The sequence below is a fragment of the Xiphophorus maculatus genome, chromosome 5, assembly GCF_002775205.1.
Source record: "Xiphophorus maculatus strain JP 163 A chromosome 5, X_maculatus-5.0-male, whole genome shotgun sequence".
Lineage (NCBI taxonomy): Eukaryota > Metazoa > Chordata > Actinopteri > Cyprinodontiformes > Poeciliidae > Xiphophorus > Xiphophorus maculatus.
The window spans coordinates 9,452,034-9,477,699 of record NC_036447.1 but is presented as its reverse complement, the minus strand read 5'-3'; the positions used below and the strand labels follow the sequence as shown (position 1 = coordinate 9,477,699).

The window sequence follows — 25,666 nt, the reverse complement described above, 5'->3', positions numbered from 1 at the left end:
AAACACTGCCTATTTCCAAAAAGCTCCTCCTTAAAGCTGCAGTCATCAGCCGAGCTTCCGCCTCAGAGTTTTCCTCCCCCACACCTATTTCCACTCAGCTCCTCTAGACTAGTGGCACCAGCAGTTAGCAAATGTCTGGTGAAACTGCAAGTCTGCTAAGCTCATCATAAAAACTACTTCTCAGTCCAACACTCCCAAGAATGGTTGTAGACAGTATAATGGAGATTGTTGTGATGACGTGCTGAAGGCGGAGTGTCAGAAAGAGCAGTAGCTTCTTAAAGAAATGGAAGCCCAATTTCAAGGCATAAAACTGTAAAGTTACATATCTTTCAAGTTATTTTTATATACACAGCATTTTAATAACCAAAGGTAACAAGTTACTTGATTGTGTTACAAAATGGCAATTTGTGCCTTGAAAATACATAACACCTATCCTTCCGTCCCTTTTCTAAAACTGCTTATCCCTCTTGCATAAAAGAAGAGAAAGGCACATCTAATTTAGATGACAAACTAAACTTCCTGTGAATTAGAACTTAAAATTTGCAACTCATTAAAAAAAGGTTAACGGAAATCCTTATCCTCAAGGATGAAGCTAAATTCTCCATAGATGAAGGCAGCTGACTATGTACTGCAAGTGAAGCAAGGAGAGCCGGAGCTGTAGATAAATCCCATGGATCCTCCATAGGTCTGTCTGACCTATTTTCATCCATTCCCACTATGTCTGAATAGATATACTCTCTAATGGCATGTACTGCCCTGCGCTTACTAAAAAAAAAAAAAAATCAACCCTAACACCTTATCTACAGTACACAGCAAGCACCCTGAATAATTCATGAGATATCCAAGTTTTAAAAGTAGTCCTCCTTATTCTCACTTTCCATTCTTTTGCCAGAAACACCTACAGGCTGCAGAGGCGAAGCAACATTCTCTTTGATATTATTCTCAAAATATAACAAGTAAAAAAAACAAGGAGCATGTCTACAAGAAGTTCTGGAGTGTTTGAACATATGTATTAGGGATCCACCGATATGAATGCTGTTATGGTCAACAACCAACTTTAATTGATATAGATTTTTCCTTTCAACACCAGAAAAAAGACCATAGAGCTGAAATTGCTTCTCTGCCTCAGCTAAACACCCAATCCTATACTCCTAATCCTATACTGTATCATTATTACAGCCACATGCCCAAACAAACACCACATGGCCAACCACTCTCTTTTCCCTCCCAAAACATACACACAAACAGCAACACGATGGAAATAAACCTGGGTTGCTAATTTTGGCGCAGTTGTACATATGGGATCATAACTAAAATGTTACAAAAAATGACTAAAACCAGTCAATACTGATGCTAATGTAGATGTATCTCCCTGCTGTTTATCTCAGCAACACTCACCTGTACTGAGCCTGAAAGTGTTCTTGGACAAAGCTGTGGCGACCCCGAGGCTGCTGTGTGTTGGGTAAACTGGAAGGATTCTCTGACGCATTGGTTGCCTGTAGGCAGAAAGGTAGAGAAGTGGCACATTAAGGAAACAATCACTGTAGGAGACATTAGATGGTGAACTCAAGCTTGCAAGACAATGCTGTTGAATGCAAATGCACAAATACAGGCAAGTCAATGTCATTCTTTTTGTCTATACAAATCCAGAAGCTAGCATTCTGTCTATATTACCTTTGTTTTCTCAAAATTAGAAGAAGGAAAATGCCTCACTTCCAAATCTTGTCCTCTGACAAATTTAGCATTAAATAAATAATTGAGGCCGATAATCTTAGATGAATAGAGAAGCAGATAGAATCTGTTGATTTTAAGATTGACCAGCCATAACCGCTGCCTGGTTGCTCAGAAAAATCTTCATTTCCTCAAGCACAGAGTGAACCATACCTACTAACAGGCCCAAGAACAACACTCTTCAGTGTGGAAGTCATTTATACAGGAACAAGTATCAAAGTTCCCAATTTTTCCCTATTATGAACAAGGTATATACAACTGCAGTCTGAGGAAGCAGTAGTTAGAAGTTACTTAAAAATATGAATATTTTCAATGGAGGAATCCCTTCTGCTTTAATGGGTACTACTCATTTTACTCACTTAGTACTTTTGCAGTTTTGATTAATTACTAGAGCTACACAATATCAGGAAAATATGTAAGTGTGTTATTGTTCAGAATTGCAATTTCAGTATTTCTGGTTATCATAAAACCCACATTTTTCAGATGCGTTTCCTTAGTTACCATGACATAATGTCCCCACCACACTTTCAGTTTTAGCAATAAAACCAAATCTGGTTTGGCTAATAAGGGACAGTTATAGTCCAGCCACCTGGCGAAATATGCGGTGAGTGCATAACATTTGAGACATGTCCTCCAAGTAATAATGTCTAAACAGTCCTCTGTGATTGTGAGATACCGCACACTCATACTGTGAAGATGACTGCAATTCAATATAGTTTCTGTTTTAATGCCCATCATTTTTAGGTAGGAGCGATTTACCTGAACTTGACTCCACCAGATACCAGAGCGGCTGAAAGGATTACAGAGTACTTGCTTATCTTTATCCTTTTAAACCTTCAGCCTGATTCTGTTATGTGACATTAAATTTGCAAATGCTGGCGGCATTTACGAAATTCCAGAGTTAAGGTAAGGGTCTGCAATTTCTATTGAGCAAATAGAGAGACAGAAATTTGCAGGCAGGACAACCATGCTGACATGGATTTTAAAAGAGAAAATCTGTTCTTAACCAGTAGCTGTAGAAGATGGTTTTAATACCTACAGTATTGTGCTAATGTCCACTGAAATAAAATAAAAAATAGTTGCACTGGACAGAACAAGTAGAAGATACTTCAAACATATCAAGAAATAAAATAACAATGCAAATCCAAAAAAATGAAAACAGCAATAGACTGATACATTTATGTTATTTCACCAACGCTGTTCCAGTGTCAAGCCATGGCTACAAAGGCAAAGAACATAGCTTCTCCAAGGTATACCTAACTTCATTTTTTTAAAAGTCACTAATACCTAAAATAGCTAAATTTGAGTCATCTTCACTCAGTAATAAAACTTCATCAAACTTCATCAAACGGTGTCGTCAGTGCAACCTGACAGCAATATTTGATCAATCACCTGGCCAATCTCTGATTAGCAACAGTCAAGAAGAAAATTGTCCAATTTCAGTCATCAGCCATTTTCTAGGTGCAATAAAAATACTAAATATAGTGTTTTATAAGATGTCAATGAAAATGAAATTTTCAGTGATAACAGATAGGATTTAAAAATTAGCTAAATTTGATGGGTAAAAATGATGGTGTGACCTTTTGGAGGTAGACATTCACTATGGTTTACTACTCCACATGTGACCTTTGAAACTCATTATTCAGGGTGTTTTGTAACTTGGAAACTTGGACAACAGACACTAAAGTGTCCTACTAAAACCTTCTGTGTGACTCACCAAGGTACCAAGAACTCGTCTTGTCCTCCCTCTCTGGGGAACTGAGACCTTTTCTATTCGTCTTGAACCGTGTCCACAGAAAAATGACAATCTAACTTTGACAAGACTGTTCTTTTGTTTGGACAGAATCCAATCATTGCTGCATTAATTTTGAACAATAAGCTTCTTCTTTGCATCTGCATAAACTTCTCCAAGTATGACTAGCTTAAATACGTACCCAGGTAAAAAGGCACAAGGACCAAGAAACACATGTGGCTGTTCCCAAGCTTCCCTTCAGTTTTAGATTTGACCTCATGCTCGCTTTGATATGTGGCTCAAAGTGTTTTGACAGAAAAAATTGTAACATTTTCCAGGATTTATTTGTACAATAATAAGCGCAACAAAAGAGGATTTCAAGAAAACACAGCAACACTAAATGTCTTATTCAGGTGAAGTGCAACAGCCTCTGAACATAATAAAATAACATTTTAACCTTTATTTATAAAACAATCAACTTCAACTAGCAACTGCATCTGATAGCCATTTCCTCTGCTTTCCTCCATGTTTCCACAATTTCCGACAAAGTCGGCCTTCTATCACCTGAAGAACATTTCCAGGATTAAAGGACTAATGTCTCAGCCAGATCTAGAGAAACTCATCCATGCGTTCATCTTCAGTCGTATTGATTATTGCAACAGCGTCTTCACAGGTCTGTCCAACAAATCAATCAAACAGCTGCAGCTGATCCAGAATGCTGCTGCTCGCGTTCTCACTAAAACCAGGAAGATAGAGCACATAACACCAGTTCTAAAGTCCCTCCACTGGCTCCCTGTAGCTCAAAGAATAGACTTTAAAATACTGTTGTTAGTTTATAAATCACTGAACGGCTTAGCACCACAATACATTAAAGATCTGCTTTTATTGTATCAACCTTCCAGACCTCTCAGGTCTTCCGGTTCTGGTCTGCTCTGCATCCCCAGAACCAGAACCAAACGAGGAGAAGCAGCTTTCAGCATCTATGCACCACGAATTTGGAACAAACTTCCAGAAAACTGTAAAACAGCTGAAACACTGACTTCTTTTAAATCTCAACTGAAAACCCACCTGTTTAGAATTGTATTTGAAATGTAATCAATTACAAATTTATTGATGTAACTTGACTTAATTATTGATTCTATATTGCATTGTGATTCTGTGTTTGTTATGATGTAAAGCACTTTGAAATGCCTTGCTGCTGAAATGTGCTATAAAAAAAAAAAAAAAAAAAAAAAAAAAAAAAATTTACCCATCTTCTTCTAATTTAAATGTTACACAGAATTTAAAAAGACCAATGATTATAAAAAAGCCACTTTTAAAATGAAAGGAAAAATCTTTATGTAAAAAGTAGTTATTGACACACCCCAAAAGTCCTCATAGTATCCCACTTCTGCAAACTGTCACCCATTGCATCAGGCAACATACCAACCATCAGCAGCCATCTTCAAGGGGCCAGATGATGTTAGGTTGGAAGGCTAACATGAACTTCTCAACGAGTTGAAATGATTTCTTATTCTCCAACTCTGAATTCCCCATGAATCTGTGCTCTGAGCGGTTTGAGGAGTCAAATATTTCTCCAGCCCAGCCAGGGGAAATGTTTTTTGACCCAGATGCAGTCTTTGTCTGTCTGCTGGTGGGAGCTCAGATTCCCTCTGGATATCTCTGCACTCCAATTCCTACACGAAAACATATGCTAGTATCAAAGCCCTGCTGATTTCCCGAAGCATACACAGTCATGTGGACTGCTCCTGAGCATCCATCTCCATCTCACAGGGTTGGTCTAAAAGATCGGAAATCGATGCAACAGAGAACAGGAAGAAGAAAGTAGTTTGTGTAGCTGGAAAGAACATATAAGATGAGATCCTTCATCTGGAGATAAAAAGCTTGATCTATAACTAATTGGGTGCAGATTTCAATCAAAAATTCAACTTTTAATGGATTCTTAGAAAATATGTATGTGCAAAGAGAAAACAAAAAAGTGAACCTAATTAAAATTATGTGTCTGAGTTTCCTTAAACAATAGTAAAGTTACTCATTTAAACTTGCTATATCCAGACTTTGGTTAATCAACTTTGGATGTCACTAATGGAAATTAGCCTATTAGCCATAAAGTGTAATAGCTTTCAAACCACAGAGGCAACCCTGTCATTGCTCTTAAGTCCTTAATGACGACGAATTTGGAAAGTCTTCCATATTAAACAAGAGAGAATAAGAGATAAAATAAACGGTGGCCAAACAAAAAGATACAGAATCTGTTATCATCCCAAACCACATTTCCAATCAACATGTTGGCTCAGAAGGCATCACACATTCACCTTTCTGCCAGCCGCAGCTCTGAGTCATCCTTACACATTCAGAAAAAATGCTGCCCGCTCACTCACAAGCATCCGGGACTGAGTACTTATTAATAACTTGAATGCCACAACACTTCTCACCTCATTTCCTCATATTACTAACTTTCTTTGCCACAAAGCAGAAGGAATGATACTTATTGCTTTGGCTAAAAACAGGAAGACAAAAAAAGATCCAAATAAGATGATGAAGCTGATGATGTTCATTTTAATCCAACAAGGGCAAATCTGATATTTAGGAGGCAAAATTCAACTCACCTACACTCAAACCATAAGAGTCTGAGAAGATTTGCCAATAATAATAATAATAATAATAATAATAAACTGGAAACCATGGTGTAGGATACAGGCAGTCCCAGATAGCATTACATGACAACAATAAACCATGAAATGGACAAACCCTGCCTTAATGTACTACTCCCTGCAGAAAACATGGCTGCCATTTAGTGTATGTTATAACATCTTGGCATGAAGGTATCATCCCAGAAAATTATAATTGGCAAATGAAAAGCACAACATTCACCAATGAAAGTATTGATGCTTCTTAACAATCCATGTCAGCAGTAATATCTGAAACGCAAAATGTAACTTTTTTGGACTTGAGTGATTCAGTAATTCAGTAATTTCACACGAAACTCCTGACTCAAGAGTTTTGTTTTGAATTTTTCCGAATCCACACAGGTTCATCTTTGTATACATCCCTAAATATACACATTCTGAGGGTCCACATTATATCAAAAACTCTACAAATAGCTGTTTGGAGGACAACATTAACTTGCTTATGTAGTCTCTGTCCAGGGTGTATCCAGCAAAAAAAAAATCTTAATATGACAATAAGATAATCAGCCTATTGGATGGAGTCTCCAATATTGTTTTCACCTGGCACAAATGATCAAAACCAAAATGCTGAAGCTAATGAATGAGAAACAGAGAAGGATTTTTTTTTATTTAAGGCAAATTGCCACTCCGTGATTTAGTAATATCTAGCAGCCCTAACATGGATAGGCAAGTTTGTTTGTAAGGCCTTAAGAACCAGCGTGATGTCCTTTAGTTTCCAAGGTTTTAGTGTAAACGTGAGCAGCAGCGGTTTGGATCAGTGAAAGCTGTCTGACTTTTCAGGGAGACCTGTGAAGACACTATTGCAGTAATCAATGTGACTAAAGATAAATGCAGGGATGTGTTTCTCAAGATTTTGTTGAGACATTTGACTTTTTATTTAGGAAATGTTCTTTAGGTGATAGGAGACTGACTTTGTAAGTGTCTTTATGAGTTTTAAAGGTTCAGGTCAGAGTCCATTGCAATACCAAAATTCACTTGATTAAAATCCAGAGGTTTACAGACAATGGAAACTAAATAGGGCTGATTTTATCAATGATCACACCTCATTTTACGCTATCACTGCCACCACAGCCTAAAAACCACACACAATTGTACAGGACTGGTTTTCAAGAAATCTTGAAGTTTTTTTTTACTTTTGCCAAGCAACATTGAGTAAAAATAGTGGGAAATGCAATTTCCTGTTTATGCTCAACGTAACTTTTTCAACCAAGACATTTCATACATAAGTCCATGGCACTCTTTGTAATGTCGCTGCTGGTTATCAGTCCTCAGGTTTAACATTTTGCACCAGCCTTACAGCAGGGGCTTCATGGTGAAACTTATGTATCCATATTCCTTTCAGCATAGAAGTACATAAACATCTTCGGCAAAAAATGAGCGGAGACACGTTCGTGGCAGTCTAAAGCTCTGTCTGTGAGTGTTGGCTTCTTCAGCCGGTGAACTGCAGCAACCTTGAGCAGAACCAACAGATGGAAACAATCAAGATGTCGAGATCCAACATTTTTCCTTTGAACTTGTCAAAATTGAACTCGACTAACATGCAAGTATACTTTCAGTGGTGGGGATGCTGAAGTTTACAACAAATAGTGGGACATGATGAAGGAACAAACATAAAAATATATTGTTATTGCCATGTTCAGCAGTAGTGTTAAAATTACATGTTTTCATTACATCATGCAGTCCTATTTGCTCAGTTATTTCACGGGAGGGGTATGCATGAACTTGAGCTAAAAAGTCTATTCTTGCAAGTGTGATTCCAATCTTACCTAATTATTGTTGTGTGGTGGATTTACTTCATGATTCCTTTTATTCATAAAATTCATCTCAGAGACATATTAAAAAGGTTCTAAGTTCAAAATATATATTCTCATTCCCACTTTGCTATGAAAGGTGCCAGCTTAAAAGGTCAAAAGTGTTTATGTTAACCTCTAGTTAAAAGCCAAATAATTGACATACAATGATGTGTTGTCAACCCAGAACTATATAAAATATGAATTATTGATTGAGTAGGTGACAGAAGTGCATGTTTATGTTGCTATGATGTGTACGCAGCTTCTGTCTCCACAGTTTTGTCTCTGTACATTTTTGTTTTCTGAAACTGTGTACCCCAGTTTATGCTCAGTGAGCTCCTGGGAATCTGTCAGTGGAGTGGAAGTAGTCAGCTCCTGGTAGCAGCTTGATGCTGTCAGTCTCCAGCAGGATAAGCGATGATGTCTCCTGCAGAGCATGTGAATTAGACGAGCCGATGTAGACATAACTCCTGGCTGCTTAAGGAAAAGCAGTCAGATCACCCTCTTGGTATTTAGAGATGATGCAGCACCAGTAAATCTCTGGTAAAAGACAGCATGCAGTGTATGAGCAGGATTTTTAAAACAAAGGCACTCTTCCATTTGAAGTTATTAACAACCAAATACCAGATCCCAAATATGTAATTATTTGAAGGGTTGGTAATTAATTAATTGCTCTTTGCATTGATCTTGTTTTTATGAAGTAGAAATGTCTGACACAAAGAGAAACTTTAGTAGTTCCAATAAATTTTATTAGTCACTGAATGAATAAGTGGCCATAAACCATTTGTATTATGATGATTTACAGCAAGTTCTACCCCAAAGTATTGGAAACTGGAATGCTGTGGATTTTATGAAGTGGTTCAGTCATAATGATCTAAATGCACTACAATGAAATTGTCCTCATAACATTAAACCGATATTTTATATTTTACAGAACAGGAATTCTCTCATTTAGTTGTATATTCATAACTGTTTAACCTCTCTGTGTCACTCTGTACTGTCACTGCATTAATAATTAGTTCTTATTTAAGATAACTGTTAGCAGCATAGTGATGCAATTAGGTTTACTGATTTATCTTGAACACATATTACGTTTTTTATCCTCACCTAATTTCTAAGTGTTTGTTACGATTTTTAAAAAAATGTAAGTTTATATAAACAATTTTTTTTTTAAGAATCTCTTTCCAGTGTTAACCAGTTTGCTTGAAAACGTTTCACATCTCATCAGAAAAGCTTCTTGAGTTCTGATCATTAGCTACATTTTGAACTAAACATGATCAGATCCATTTTTTCGTAAGAGCTAATAAATATCTCTTTATCTTAACGTCAAAAGGAAGCTATGTTATTAGTAGTTACCAACTGTAGGTTTGACAGTGCCTAACATCTTGACTCTGGCTGTATTCTTTGTGAAACAGATTTTATTTTCACAACAAAGCAATTGTGTTTTTTCTACACCTCTATTATAAATCACAGAGTTTTATGCATTCAAAGTAGGAAGTCAGTAGTATTAGGGAATATTTTGGGTAAATTTTAAAGTCCTTTGTATCCCAGAGATAATCTACTGATTGACAGGACTGTTTGAAGCATATAGTACCATATTGCTTCCCCTCCCCCACCTGTTGCCTGATGGCTGGCATAAAGCTGCCTCACTTTACTCTTACTTGTAAGAAAAATAAATTTGCCAATTTAAAATCTCTATGGTAACAAAAAAACTTGATCTAATGGTGTGAAAGTTGTGGGACCACCACATATTAATTATGGTAGCATTGTTTCCCAGCAGACTAACACCCTCAACACACAGCTTGTTCGTTGTTCGCTTGCTACCAAATTTGGAAAATTTAAGAAAATTATAATATGTCTATGCTTAGTTTTACGCATCAGAATCCCAATAGCTAATTGTAATATTGTTGCTTCACAGAACTAACTAGGCACCCTTAAATCACTTGAGGTTGAATAAGGGAGAGGAAACAAATGGAGAAACAACAGAGCGAAGTCCAGACTGACTCAGAGAGAGATAAGGGAAAGCATTCCAGAGGAGGGGAGGAATGAAAGAAATGCTGTCCGCGCAGTAAACCAGCTGAGTCACCTTTATTCTTTCAACTGGGGGCAGCTGCTAATTCGGCCCATTCAGACCTGGCTTATAGAAACAAGGCGAGCTGGGAGATAACGGTGGAAACCCCACATGCACACCCAGCCCTGCTCCTCTGCCCTCTTCCACTCATCAGCTTTCTCTCCTCTTTGTTTCATTAACTTGTGCCGCTTCATGTGTCTTTCTCCTGACAAACTGATGAAACTTTATTCACGGTTTCTCATTCTTTTGTTGCCAAAATGCAGCTTCAAAGCATCTTTCTCTGATCTCAGAACTGCCCCCTCAGGGCGCTACGTGCACCCACTTCATTTTAAACGGTGCCAAGTGCAGCCGGCCAGCCTCGTCACTCTGTGGCTGTTACTATGGCGATGCTGGCGAGCCTAAACAGAAGCAGCACAGAAAAATAAGCAGCCTCGGACAAGAGCTAGAGGCAGAGATCCGACGGCCAAATCTGGTTTGGCTGGAGTCATCTCTCTTTCCCTTTCTCTCCCGTGTGTTTAATCTGCATGCTGGAGGTGTTTATTCCTCAGCAAATATTGATTTAGAGAAATAAAGGAGTTGATGTCACGCGTTTAGAAAGAAAGGGGGAGAATTTATCACTTCTACAGAGGATAGGCCCTGTATGGCTGTTTGTGCTCTTAGGAAGCAGGGGAGCATGACGATCATCGCTGCCAGAAGCGTTGGACCCATCAGAAAAGAAGCAGCACAGCTGATTGGTGCCTGGCATCCGGCAAAAGATTGAGAGAGATCATGTGCAAAAGAAGAATCTGAGAAAATTCTAAATTTAAACTAGCAAAAATCCCCCACTAGGAGAAATAACATTTGGCCATTGACAATTTATACTCACTTGAACCATAGCTGAAGATTTTTGCTGTATGTTTAAAGTCTCTATATAAGAAATGGAAACTTACAATTAAGGTTTCATATACTCATTTATGCAAACGTCAATTTTGGGAGTTTAACTAATTTATTGAAAATGTTCCTCTGGGGGTTGGACTACAAGAAAAAAAATACAATTTTAATTATTTTTAGCTTAAAGTCATTGAGGATGTTCTGTAATCCACAAAGGGTCTAAGTTATGGATTCAGGCTCAAATATATAAATTCACCACTTATATTTGCTTTAATGTCTTGGTCACCATGAACTGTAACAGTTTCAAACCAGATCACTCTTTTTGGAAGAATTCATAGGGTCCATGTAACCTGGGTGCTTTTTGTTAAGAGCTGCACAATCTAAAGCATTGCAACTGTCATCGCAACATCACTGTGCAACATCGCCAAAGCAAAGGACTGCTTGGACACTATATTTGGTAGGTTATAATGATCCAGGTGATATGATTTCAAACTCAAGCAAGTTAAAATACTTGTCCATTTGGATGCATCTGGCTCACATATGATACAGATCTTAGTGATAAAAATGGTAAACAATCGGAAGCTCTAGTGATAATGAAAAACAAAAAGAATTGAGGAAAATGTGGTTGAAGCTCATTCACTGCCACAATATGAAAATATATCACAATTTTATATTCCCTAATATTGTGCAACCGCAGTGGCTTCCTGGCACTGAGCTTGCATTTCAACATATATGTTTAGTGGAGTAGAGGTGTGGATTTCAGTGTTATCCACTCCAAACTATCTTTAGGATCATTATCCTGGTGGAACATCTGTACTTTGTCCAAAATGTCCAGGACTTTGAAAGTCGTCTTCCTCCACCATTTAATCTGCTTCTTGCAATGCACCAGTACAACAGGCAGCAAAATAGTCCATCAGTATGATGATGCGGACACCAAGCCTAACAACTGCTACACCGCAATTAGGTTTGATAGCTTTATTGTTTCATTGAAGTCATAAAAGTCATACATTTCTTCCCAAAAATTGAAAGGTCAGAAACCAGAACATAAATAAACTCTGATGGATTAAACACCACAGAGCAAGCAATAATAGAATACTCAGATCTAAATTTTTAACAAGCATATGAAGTCTATTAATAACCAGATGGCTACTTTAACATTTTGTGTCCAACAGGAAACAGAAAAAAAAGCTTACTTTCATTTGCAACAACTTAGATTAGTGTAATGGTATCTATTCCTCCATAAAACAATGAAGGAACAGCTTCCACTCATCCTAAGTGCCCAAAATCAGAAAAATGGATCACATTACACCAGTCTTTAAATCATTGCAGTGAATCAGTGTTTGCAAAAGGACTGCAGCTTAGCCATAAAGGTCACACAGTGCTTTATCGTTTCTATCATGTCTTAATTTTGTTTTTCTGCTGTTATCTGATGCTTTGCTCATGTTTTGATGCAGTTGTTGTATTTTATCTCCTGCCCTTCATTGTTTGCAAAGCACTTTGTATTGCATTACTCATATACACAAAGTAAGCCAAAGAAATCTGTATTCCTACACCTTGAGTCTTCTAATCACTTTTTTTGTCATTGAGCCAAATAACTGAATCCTTACTTTGTCTTTAAAAAAAAACCAAAAAAACATTTCTCTATGAGAAATTTGATCCCTCTATGAGGGAAGTTCCAAACTCCAGTCAAGCTAGAGAATAGATTGTGCAGCAGAGATTTTTTTTTTCACATTTGGCATGCACTCAGTCCAACTTGATGCTAAAAAGGTCTTTTCGACGCCTTCTAGTTGATCTGGAGCCTTTGTGGTCCTGGGTTGTTAGGGTTGTTCAATTAAGTTTAAGCCACTTTATATAAGTGGGCTTGGGTCAAACATTTAAGACTTGGACATGAAAAGACAATTAAATTTATTCATACCCCTGGAAAATTAAAGTAATTTTACCAATATGTTTCTTCTGACAAGAAATAATAAATCTCCTGGTAGGGGGTTTAGAGTGATGGCAGATGTAAATATCTGGCGCTCCTCAACAAAGTAATCAAAATGCCAGTGGAAAAATGCAAAAAGCTGCCCAGCGGTTCTAAAAATGTTTGATTGCTATAAAGTTTCCCGCTGATTACTGAGAAGGGTATACTTTCTTTTTTTAAGCTTGCGCATTGTCTTTTAAGAGACGGCCATCTCATTTCCTATTAGAAACAAACTTCCTGGTTGAATCAACTGAACCTAAATCAGAGGTTTGAATCAGTTGGGGCTCAAAAAGAATAAAATTTCAAATTAACCAATTTATATTGGTTTATATTTTAGATGTCTGGTGCATCTAAAATAAAAGTGTACAGATGAATTCTACCAAGCTTTCAGCATGCCTTCCATTCAAGCTTTAACAGCTTTCGCTATAATGATTCACTGGTAAGAACAAAACATACATTATGTATGTATCCTTCTTTAATTTGATGGGTTTTATTTTATGTAGTTCATTAGCATCCATGTGAAAACAGGCTTTTTAAAAATGTTTCCCTCACACTACAGTGAGAAATTATACTACTGTTAGTGTCTAAAGGGGCTTTTAGTTTGAGCCACACGTCTGGGTCAGTTTTCTAAAATCCTTTATCCCGCTGAAAAATCTGTCACACTGGCACATTAGCACTTAAGCTGTAGTAAAACCTTAAAAAAAAAAAACTATGAGCACCAACAGAGGTAGACACACAAAATGCAGCAGAGGAGTAAATACTATGGATATTCCCTTCTAAATATCACTTGTGCAATTCCTTTAATGGTTGCAGATCTTTGTTTGCATTGTTTTGTGATAAATGTGAAACCAGTGCAGAGACAGGTGAGAGGAACAGGTCCGACTGCATAGCAGTGACAAGTCCTGTTTGACAGGAAGACACAACCACATGAGTACTGAAAGCCTGGCAGGGTGGGCGTGGAGCAGGAAACAATGAACAACCAGCCAGAGAGAGCTTTTTGTTCACCTGAAACAACAAAAGATTTGTCCACATTTCTTTTCAGTTTTTCCCAGTGGGACCAGTTCTGAGAATAAAACGCTGATCATACGGATAACAATGTGTGACGATGGCTGCTAAATCCCTCAGAGGATTTCACCCTCATTACTACTGCTGCGTTCCTGCCAGTTTTAGTGACTGTATGAGTGGCCGCTGGGAAATAAGGTGTCCTCTCTTCATTTTAATTATTGCAGTAGAGTTTTCATGATCTCATTCCAGTCTCAGTCCTGAAAGTTCGCTTTTACATCGTCCATTCAATCTACAGTGCAAAGCAAAAGTTTTAATACACTTTTTCATGTCTTGCAACGTTGCAACCACAAATATCAGGGTATTTCATCTGACCAACACGAAACAGTGAATCCTTGTGAAGTGGATGGGAAACAATATGTGGATTTAGACACCATTATCAAATGATGTAGAAAGCTTCCCCTTTAAATGAATAAAACTTTTTATATATATATATTTTCAAAGTGGTTCAGGCTCCAACAGATTTACCACATTTTAAGTCTTGGCACAGTTACTCAGCCAGAGAATGCTAACACCACCAGCTGTATTTTATGAAGTGTCTAACCACAGCGTGTTAAAAGTCAGACCACCAATGTCTACAGACTATGGCAAGACCTGTCGCTATGTAGATGTAGTGTGTTACAATAAGTGTGCATGTTCATCTCAAAACAACATGGTTTAACTTAGTTTTTGCCACATTTTCTATGTATGGTTCATGTTAAAAAACATACATTGCTTGGAAAAAAAAAAGGTTATTGTGTATAGTAACCTTTTGAAGTAAAGAGAAGTCAACCTTGGGGAAAGTGGGACATTCTTATTTTCAGGTTTTCTTTTGAACAATGAGGTTTTCTCTATAAAGTGGAAAACAAGTTTAAATGTTTTCTATGCAAGCGCCGTGTGTTAAAATAAAATATAGCCAATCAGAAACTATTTTTATGCAGAACTTGCCAGTCATTCATATTAAGATCTGTATTTTCTTCATTGCTGATCATTCCTGCAGCAAACTTATGCATGTAGCGTATACCACAGACCTGGATTTTAATCAGTATATTTTATAAAGACTAACATCGTATTAATACCATTAATCCTTGATCTCTTTGTTTCAGGTTAGTAACCAGAAATACTCTTTGATTGCTTAGACTCTGAAACTATGCTGCTTGTGTACATGTTTGAACCAAGAAATCTGCATGGAAATGACAAGACTAACAGAAAAACAACACAAGAGGTTATAATTAATCTTGTTTAAGCATAAGGTGTCAAGTGAAAACTCCAAATTCTCATCTTTCCCGATATGTGAACACACAACACCAAAGCACTAACAAGTTGCCCAAATCACAGCCCCTCCTCTCTTGTTGCCGTGAAAGTTGCTACGAAAGCAGGAAAACTCAAAGTTGGAAATTAAAAGTGAAGATATTAAAAATGCAGTTAGTAGAAGGATAAAAGCAGCAGCTAAGAAACTACCAAAAGGAAATTATTTTCTAGAGAGACTTACTATAACAGCTGTAATGAAATTCTACATGAACATTTTATAAAATCCCAGAGACTGGATTTAGTTAGAAAGTCTGCCACATAATCTGGAACCTATTCAATGATGGTAGTGTTTTGGGTGATTGTGGTTTTGGTACAGTAAGTTCTTCTGATAAAGATCAGAAGTTCAAAAATGACTTTGTATTTTTGTGTTTTTATGATGTAAAGCACTTTGAACTGCCTTGTTGCTGAATTGTGTTGTACAACTAAACTTGATTGACTTGACTGATTGATAATACTGTAGGTGACTGTCATCACAAATTCTTATTTAGAAAAGACTTCAAGTTGGCATTCCAAGTGCATGACATCAGCCTTGGTTCAATTACCAAGCATTGGAAACACTGTCAGTCTAGATATGCTGCAAAATCTGAACTTTTGTAAACCATTAATAAACTCAAATGTTAATTCTTTATGTTTATTAAAAAATGAATAACTTCAGAATCAGATTTATAAGGAAGTCAGAGAATAAATCATTTTTAAAATGGTTTGGTAAAAATGGTAAAAATGGTTTTAAAATGGTAAAAAAAAAATCTCCTTCCTGTTAATGTATTCCTTCTTCAATTTAAATTAATTTCATGCTTTCAATACAGAAAGAGCTTTATGTGTGTTTCTGGACTATTTGAAGAAGAAAGTCCTTACTGAGCAGCACATTAATTTGAGCATTTTGGGTGGAAATGTAAATGAACTACATGGCATTAAATTATTTAAAATTATTCCATAATCAATGTATGTATTAGGGCAGAAACGATTCCTCAAATGATTCGACTACCTCGATTATTAAAATTCCTCGAGGAAAATTTATCTGCCTCGAAGCTTCGTTAATTTATGTTTTATTATTTAGCAAACCTTGTACCTGGGTAGTACTCTCACTTCCGCCTCTACGTTGTTGACGAAATCTAAGTGTTAGTAGCATACCGTCCAATTTTAAAGTTCGGCCACGGGGATTTTATTGATTGATGATAATGCCCGGGTTTTCATTGTTTTTTGGGGACCAGTAAGAATCCTTAAAATGACTGGAGCGATGCCTGGAGTACGGCAGCTTTCCTCCTCCGGGAGCTGCTGGTTCAGAGCGAACCGCGGGAAGAGCGCTACAGGAAACTTTATACAGGTAAGCAGGTAGACTGAACACGGTGGGCGGCTGAGTAGTTGATGCTTACAGTGTAAGTGTAGCATTACGGACGAACAGCACAATAAATTTCATATCATCTCAGTCACAACAAACGGGTGGCAGAGCGCCTCGTGACGGTACATATCTGGTAGATGAGTTTCTGAGTGTGACGAACGGAGGTGTCAAATCCCGTTGTTAACAAGGACACAAAAGCTATAAATGGCTGGGCAAGGCATACCTGTCAAGTCTCCTGTTTTGGCAGGGAAACTACTGTTTTCATTCCCCTTTCCCGCTGTGTTCCCGTATTAGCATTTTCCCGTAAATATTCCGTATTGCCCTCCCGGGTCTTTCGTTTTTTACTGCCCGGACTTACATTCGTCTGTCCCCCACCACACCAAGACCCCCACTCCAGGTGACATTTACCGTATTCTCAAACCCAAAGCTTGACAGGTATGAGGTAAGGTGAAGTTCATCTATTAAACTGATCGGAGATGAACACATGAACTAAAAGCTGGAGCATAGACATTTTTTATAAGAGTATTTGTGAGCCTGCCTTTTTATTATTACATTTAATATAATTTCAGATTTTTGTGAAACTTTTCTTCAGGTTAACTTAGAAAGTGAGCTATTATTGTTACAGGTTAATTTTCTAAACTACGAAAAAGTTATTGTTAGGGATGCTCAAATATAAAAAATTGGACTGATGTTGATATCCAATAGTAACACTGGTGTTATGCTAGGTTTACCAATATTTTATCAATTTATTTGTCCGATTACTCGATTAATCGTAAGAATAATCGACAGATTACTCGATTACTAAAATATTCGTTTACAACAGCCCTAGTATGTATTCTCAGCTGATAAAATGAGGGAGCAAGTGTACACATTAAAAAATTTTTTGTTGAGTCGTATAAAAGGAAAGCAGGAAAAATATTTAGAGACATGATGACTCCTGATCCAAGGTCAGCTGGAGGAGATAGACTTCAGCAACTAGACTAAACTCAAGAGAACAGGAAAGTGTTTTGTCTGTATAGGTTCTCCTCTTATTTTGGGCGGGCAAAATGAATCTATGTAGCTGAACATAAACAACAACATCAGTGGCCTACCAGCTGTTAACAAGCTTAAGGTGCTGCATTGGTATTAGCTAGTCATCTTTTAGCTACAATTACCTGTATTGAACAGCATTACTCAGCTCAGTCGGTTAGTTTGGGGGAAAAACTGTGCAAAGTTCTTTGTGTTTTGCTGCCATGATTCTGACACAGACCTACGCAGCTCTGCACAGCAGCAGCAGGTCTCCGTCGCTGCCGCACAGGTGTAAACCCAGCGCGAGCGTCTCAGCGCTCATGTTGCGTTTAAAGGCGGCTCAGAAAAACAGGTTACGACGTGTTAACAACGGATTAAACAGTTTTAACTGCTGAAAAAAAAAAATGACAGAGGACACAGATATGGGAAGTGCGGAAGCCCCTACTGTATCAAATCGATATTGAAATAACAGAGAGTTGGCCACTTTAAGGTAAAAACAACAAACAGCTTCCAGTCCGGTATGGGGCACGGCTGAATCTGTGGGCGGGTAATGCCCGTCCATGCCACGGGGCCTGAGTCAGGATGATGTACCTGCAGCAGCCTCACATGAAATCAATCACTGGACTAATGCTGCTCCCACTTACAGCTCTTCTTTGTGAGACTGTTTTTCCTCCTCGGGGAACATATTCAATTTTTCATAAATAAAAGATGTCCCCAAATTTATCTCAACTAGGACATTTCTTCCCCTCTCTCTATTTACATGTCTTTTTTAATTTACTTCATTAGATTCCAACAGATTAATAAGCTGTATAAAATTTACCGACTTCTGTCAAAGTGAGCCAGGGGAAATATGTCTTCACTTTTCAGTGACTTTTTCTGTAGAGCCTTGCAAGAGATGCAAAGGAATACAAAAGAAGCCAGCAGAGGTGGTTTCATCTGAATAACTCACAGCATCCACCAGAGAATTCACATTTCGTCTCTGTAGAAGAAAGCTGTTCAAGGGAGCAGGTGAGGATGAAGAGGCCATAGATAAGATGTAAGGATATACAATCTTGAATGAAGAGTTTCATAATTCACTATGCCTTATCCTTTTATGACGTAAGGAAATACATATACAGATGTCTTAATTCCAACAACGCACAAGACTTGTATGTACTTAAAAAGCCCACATGTAACAGACCTTGTATATCTTCCATACAGATAGTATTATGTAAAGCTATTTTTTCTTTTTTAAATGACATTCAAACCTCTCAGAATATTGTAGAAGAGTTCCTGTAAAGCGTTGTCCTTCCAATGTCTTAGTCAAAATGGATTTATCTTTAAATACAGCCATATTTAATACATTAGAATGAGGCTCATCTGTCATATGTATCTTCTGAAAATACCATTTAATCATGTTTTAAACATACCTTTTATTAAAACTACATTTCTGTTTTTAAAATGTTTATTAATGAGATGTAATACTCAGATCTTAAAAGGTTTCAATTAGCTATAAGCAGAAAATCCTCATAATTAATGGAAATAATGGCTTAAAAACATAGATCTGTGTGTAATTAAGCTATATAATGTGTTTCACTTGGTGAACTAAGTCACTAAAATTAATAAAACTTTCAAAAATATTATAAGCAATTCAATATGGCTGTATAAGATGTGGGAAAAGCATTAAAATATATTTTTCTACTCATCAGCCATGAGTGACCGTTAATTATTCAAATTAAGAGCAGAGGAGTGCAGTGGCAGTAATATTTGTGATTATCATAGTTTTATTAATGTTTTAAAACAAAGATAGTGATTGAGACATTTTAACTATATTTTGCTGCTTTTTAGCTAGTTGTGCTAAAAACAGCAGTATCTGTGTGTACTTTCAAGAAAATCCTTACCCTAATACAAATTTCCATACATGCCACCATTTCTAAATCCAAGACGCTCCATCCAAGAATATAGAGAAGCAACTTCACTGTAATATGTTCACCTGACATTAAGTATCTCACTGATACTGAAAATATCAAAATCTGATTATTCTCCCCACAGTAGCAACTTTTACACCACCGAGATCTGGCAGTGCAGCCAGAGAGCTCATAGTGTGGTGCCCTGAAGACTCAAAAATGAAAAACTTCACAATCGACTTAGACTTGTGACATAAAGATTTAGACTCGACTCCAAAAGATTTGAGTCAGAGCATGGAAAAACTGATTTGTAAACAGCAGGTACAGTGAACAATCAAGACATTTAAAAACCTTAAATTTTATATTGAGCTTCACTTCTAACATTAAATATTTTAACTCCCTTTGCAGCATAACTTTTTTTGGAAAATATTTTAAAACGCCTTCTCTGGAACTCTCACGCTGCACTTCAATGAGAAAAACCCACGACCCTGAAAATGTCACTTCCTCAGGTTGCTGAGTGTGGGGTCCCGGCAGAGGCAGGGGTTACTCTGCTTTGATCTTACCTGTGTCAGAGTAGAGAAATAGAAAATGCTAAGTACTGAAGGGGGAGAGTGACCAAATGGTAACTGTAGACTTCACCTCAATTTCACACAAACTGCTAACATTTCAAATTCCTTTCTGCATCAGGTCCTTTTAGACCACAGTTGACAAAAAAAAATAATAATAATAATAATAATAATAATAATTCTAATTAAAAAAAAATGCCATCTGAAAAAAATACAAAGGGTTAATGGTTCACATCTAATCCAAACGTGTCCGCCTGTTGCTCTCGCATAGGATTCATAATAGGACCCTGACGAAGCCCAGGTGAGTCAACAGCCCACAGGGAAAGTCAATGACTGAAGTCCCAGATGACCCCACAGGAGGCTAAATTGCTGAGACACTCCATCAGACAGAAAGAGCTAAAACTGCCTTTTAGTCCAGAGCGCATGAAGAATCTCTTCTCACCTCTCAATCTGAAGATTCTAGTAAGAATCTTCAGTTGAAAAAAGAAAGGAAGTTGTGACAAATCAAGCTGAATAAGTTGGGACAAATTCCAGGACATACGATAATAACTCCAATCATCAAAGAATAATCCTTTACAGTGTCATCTGACTCCAGCATTGCTGACTCCCTGCATCATACAACAGGAAATTGCAATAATATAAGACTAGATAGTCTATGACGGAGACTGTTGATCAACACATCAGATCATGGATCTGTCATCCTCCAATTTTCGCCCCACCTTCCAACCGACTCATTGCATTCACCAACGTTTTCTTTCAACTCCCAGAAGAACTTGCGCTAAAAGCTCACAGAGATACATCAACCTTTGGGTCCCGGAGTTTTCCCTTTCAACTCTCCAAACTCAACTCACTTCAACTTTTAAAAATCAAAAAGTACTTATTTGTTTAATTGGCACTGCTGTCTCATTAGCAAATAATCCATCCTCCTACTGCCAGTAGGGTAAGAAAGATGCAATTTATAATGTGCTTGCTCTGGAATGCACTTATAAAAATGCCTGTGGTGAACACCATGCACTCACTGAATTAGGCAGTTTTCTCACCAGGCAAATCAGAGCAGTTAAGAAATCGTCTTCTCGTTTCAGAAGTGCAGAGACCTGGGGGGTTGGGGGGGTAATGTAATACACCGGTTATGAGACCTTTAATATTATCTAATCAGCCTTGTCTCCCAGGCAGCACTAGTTCTGTTCAACTGCAATCTAGCAGGTCAAGAGGAAAAAAGTTCCTTAACTAGTAAGCAAAGCTATTTTAATGAGCAAGGCAGACGTTGCAAAAAGAATAATTTTTTTCCCATGTATTCAAAGAAACTCTTGGTCCATAAAAGGTCACTGTGCCGAACACCATGACTTCCCAATGAAATGGGTTTAGTGAGCACCGATTTAAGGGAGGATTAACATTACTGAACTGCCTTTCCCATGTGCTCACATTCATGTGTTATGCAATGCTACTCAATATAAGCTGATGGTCTGGTCACCATGAATGTAGAATTAAAAAACTAGTTCATGAATTCAGGAAAGGTAGGAAGCGGATAAACAGTTCCAGTCTTATTGAGAGAGGATAACTTTCCTGAGGCATTCCTTGGCTACAAATCCAGATTCTATGGATCCAGAGGCTAAAACGAACAGCTAGACTGAGAATCATTTAAGTGGTCAGCATGATTACTTTTTCACAATTTGATTTCCAAACATTTATCTGGCAAATTTGATGGTTCACCTCTATCTTTACAGTGTACAACAATTACTTAGACAATTCATAACTCAGGTTTAGAAACTTGCAAGTCACCTGAAATTAAAATTTACTTGATGCACACCAACAATTTGACCCTTTGAAAAAGATTAACAATTGTTTTTCACAGGTGCAGTAGCTGTCTTCAGACACTGTTGGGAATGAAATGAGAAGCCCCTCACTGCGTCAGTTCGAGTTAAATAACTTGCTGCCAGCTAAAACATAATCATCTATGCAGTAATTACCCAATGGGAGATCCTTACTCATTTGTTTTATTACATCAAGGTGGTGAATTTTGTTTGGGGATGAAAGGCTGTATGTTTTCAGCACAAATGGTAAAGGTAAAGAAGTTCCACTCTTTGTCCAGTAGGAACTCCAAATCGGCTGCTTGCAACAACCTGAGCACTGCCTGCAACATGTTTGCATCAGCAGCTGAGCAGACAGCAATGCAGAATCAGAACCTCAGTGATTTTCCTCATGACACCGCCTGACGATGTTATGACATTTTCGCCGGACTCATTTCTATTCCAATCATGAGTTATTCTCTGTATGATGTTGAAATTTATTGGAAAACTGGCCGAACAAGCTCCTTCAGAAGTAAGTACAAATGTGTGGGTGTTCGTTTCATTTCATTCCATTGCTTGTTTTCAACTGATTTTCAGGACATATGACAATAATACAAACCATGTTTTGCTGCGCAGCCAAAGTACTCCTATAGAGCTGGTTGGCAAACATTTTTGCCAACTCAATTATTGCGTGAAACAGACGGAACAGCTGACATATGTTAATGCACTGCCACAGGTGTGCACATTCCTCTGTGAACGCCAGTTTCATTTTATCCAAATGTTGACATAACATGGGTACATCTAGATGATTTCTCTGGCAGCTTTGTAACTGTAAATGATCAAATTTCAGAGTAATTTCTAAGAAAACGCCTGGGATCAACACGTGTGGGCATGCTTGTGAACATTAGTGCGCACTGTCACTGACTTGTGACAAGCCTGTGTTGTGTCATGTCTCCTATTTAACTCTTGCTGGCAGAGATTTTAGTCTCCTTGCCAGCTTAAACATGAAAAGCGGTTTAGAGAATGGATGGGTGGATTTATTGATTTATTTGGATTTCCATTAGCTAGATTTAAAGAAACAGGCAGCCTTTGTGAGTCACTTTCCCTGTAATATGTGAAAAAAATGGAGAAAGGAAAACAAATTAGGCGTAATATGATAGGAACATACAAGACAAGTTACAGCCTCCATAGTGATGATGGGTTTAAATTTATCTGACAGGGTGTTCTCAAAAAACAGTGATTATAAAGCTAGCATTTAATACAAATGCTTGTTTAGATGATAGACATGTGGCCTTGATATTACTTAGTATGCCAGAAAATCAGCTTGTTATATAAGCTTATGCAAATGTATCTCTTGTCCTTGGAGTCCAGATGCCTTCTCTGTTAGTTTTTATTGCACTGGACATCAGCTACAGCGTAAAATACTAAAATAAAAATGAGAAACTGGCTGGTGACCAGAAACTGAACATCTTTCTCCAGTCCATGAACCAAACATACTTTAAAATTTGTGTTAACAGGGTATGTCAAACAACAACAAGCTTTAGTATAGAAGTTATTGATTAATGAAGATAAAATGTTAGCTACTGTACTTCCAGTATTAGCTAGGGTGTTAAATATGGATATGCATTAATCACGATTGTTAATCCCGACTTTTTGTATGATTTTACTGGCCAATACTGATTTAACTTGATCTTCTCTTGAAGTTCTATAATAAAATGATATTAGAACAAAATATTTATGCCACCTGCGTGAGAGCAAAATGGTTGAAAGCATCGTTTTACTTATGATTCCAAACAAAAAATGTAATTGATACAGCGTTTCCATTAAAAAAAAAAAGCCTGCATACTCTGATTAAATACAGCAAGTCTCCATGTGTGTTTCAGTGTAGATCTTTACTGTACTCTTAGTGCACAAACGGGGAATTTCACAACAGGAAGGATCTGGTCAAGTGTTGCATATTTCACTCACTGGCATGAATTTTCAAACAAGATAAAGCAAACCTGGATAAACCTCTGCAGGAATGCTTTCAATGCATCATCTAAATAACTGAGGACAGTGCATTGACAAGCTGCTACTTGCTATTTTCTGGTGAAACAGTAAAAAAAATAAAAAATAAAACTTTTCAAGACTGCCAGGTCCTGCTGTACTCTGGAGTCCATTTTTATTTCAGTTTAATGTTTATTTTGGCATATTTTACAGCACTGCTGTTCACACATAAGATGAAATGGAAAGAAAATCCAACCTTTACCTTTGGAAAAGAGTGGCCAGTATTCATTTTAAGTGCCCATATTGTTTTGAACAAAGCATACTTGTAGATTACCAGAGAAAATTATGCACAAATTATGACTGCAACAATGAGAACAACAATCATTTGCTGACCTAATCTCAACTTCCCTGAGCTGCATTATTGTAGATTCAAGGCTGTAACACTCCCTTTCTCACTGCCAAGTAATTTTACTTTATCATTTGTCGTCCTTGTTCTCCAACATGCTCCTATTTTTATCTGGCAAAAACCATTTCAGTCTTATCTTTTAAAAACATGTAACTGTGAGCAGTCATGGAAGTGGAGGCTAAAGCCTGAAAGATGTAACACTTGAAAAAACAGCCCAAGAACAAAGGAGAAAAACGAAAATCTATTAATAAAAATGTCAGGCTGACATTTCATGATTAAATATATGCTTAATTGTGAAGTGTGAGATTCATTCTGTGTAACAATTATTTTGTAAATGTCAGGAAGTATTATTTATTGTTGTTTTTTTTAGTTGAAAAACAGACTTGCTTTGAGGAGAGGGGAAATCTCAACAGCTGAACTTTTAAGACGTTTTCAGGGACAACTTGTGCAGTAGATTATTCACATATCAAAACAAGTCTAAAGAGAATTAAACATGTCTTATTGTCATATTTCAGAGTCTTATTTAGAGATGTCTAAATAACAACTTCGGCGATTTTCAGGTCGTTTAATTGCTGGATAATTTATCCAGGGATTGGTTATACCCATTTTATCGTTAACTAGATTATAATACACCAAACCTCCATTCAGTTCTTCACTAGCCACTCTCTGAAGTTTTGATTCACAATGAAATCTAACCATTTTCACAAATTAAAACAAATTGTTTTTCATTGTGGCATCAAGAACAAAAATAGTTTCTTTTGATTGAAGCATAGAAGAAGAACTGCTCTTCTTAAGAAGAACAGTTTTAAGAATGTTCTTCTTAAAACTGAAGAACATTCTGAACCGGGATTGTAATCAACAACCCAAAGCTGCATCACTGTCACATCCTCATATGAATACCACATCCATTTTCAGTCCAATTGGCTCTGATTGCAGTACAATCTAAACCACAAATATCTTTTTTTTTTTCCCAGTCAACTCATCATAGTAAGGTCTACTGGACTGCGCTGACAACACTCTTCTGTGTGGACGTTTTAACTGGATGAAGAAGACTGAATGTTAGCCATTTAAAAAAAAGAAAAGGTAGATACATTTGCAAATTGTAACTACAAATGGTAAGGACTGTAAAACAACAGAACCATGAGTCTAACATTATGCAGAAACTGACTGAAATATTGTATACATACAAGTTCACTTTGACACATAAACAAGGGGAAGAGAAAAAAATCTATTTGTCAGTGCATTAAGATGGAGACATAGCCTATTCTGAATTGATTACTTCACTATTTTAATGTTAATCAACTAAATGCACCCTCTGTCCTTCTGTGTCCTCTTTTGGAGAAGCTGATTGATGGGTGGCTCAGCAGTGACTCTTAAACACCAACTGTACTCATTTATTTATTTAAAAATCACAGAACACTGGGAAGATATTTAATACATGTAATCACACAGTGGAGGTTTGTCACAGTGGGTGCCGATCACAGCAGGT

The 25,666-nt window shown here is 37.2% G+C and overlaps 1 protein-coding gene across 2 annotated transcripts in view; it reads right to left on the bottom strand.

Moving 5' to 3' along the window:
* LOC102232957 (ubiquitin carboxyl-terminal hydrolase 43) overlaps window positions 1–25,666 on the bottom strand; it is a 123,357-nt gene that overhangs the window by 82,287 nt on the left and 15,404 nt on the right. For both annotated transcript variants that reach the window (XM_023334275.1, XM_014476139.2), the window contains one exon: window positions 1,399–1,496. In XM_023334275.1, coding sequence (XP_023190043.1) covers window positions 1,399–1,496 — 98 coding nt within the window. The remainder of the gene's footprint in view (window positions 1–1,398; window positions 1,497–25,666) is intronic.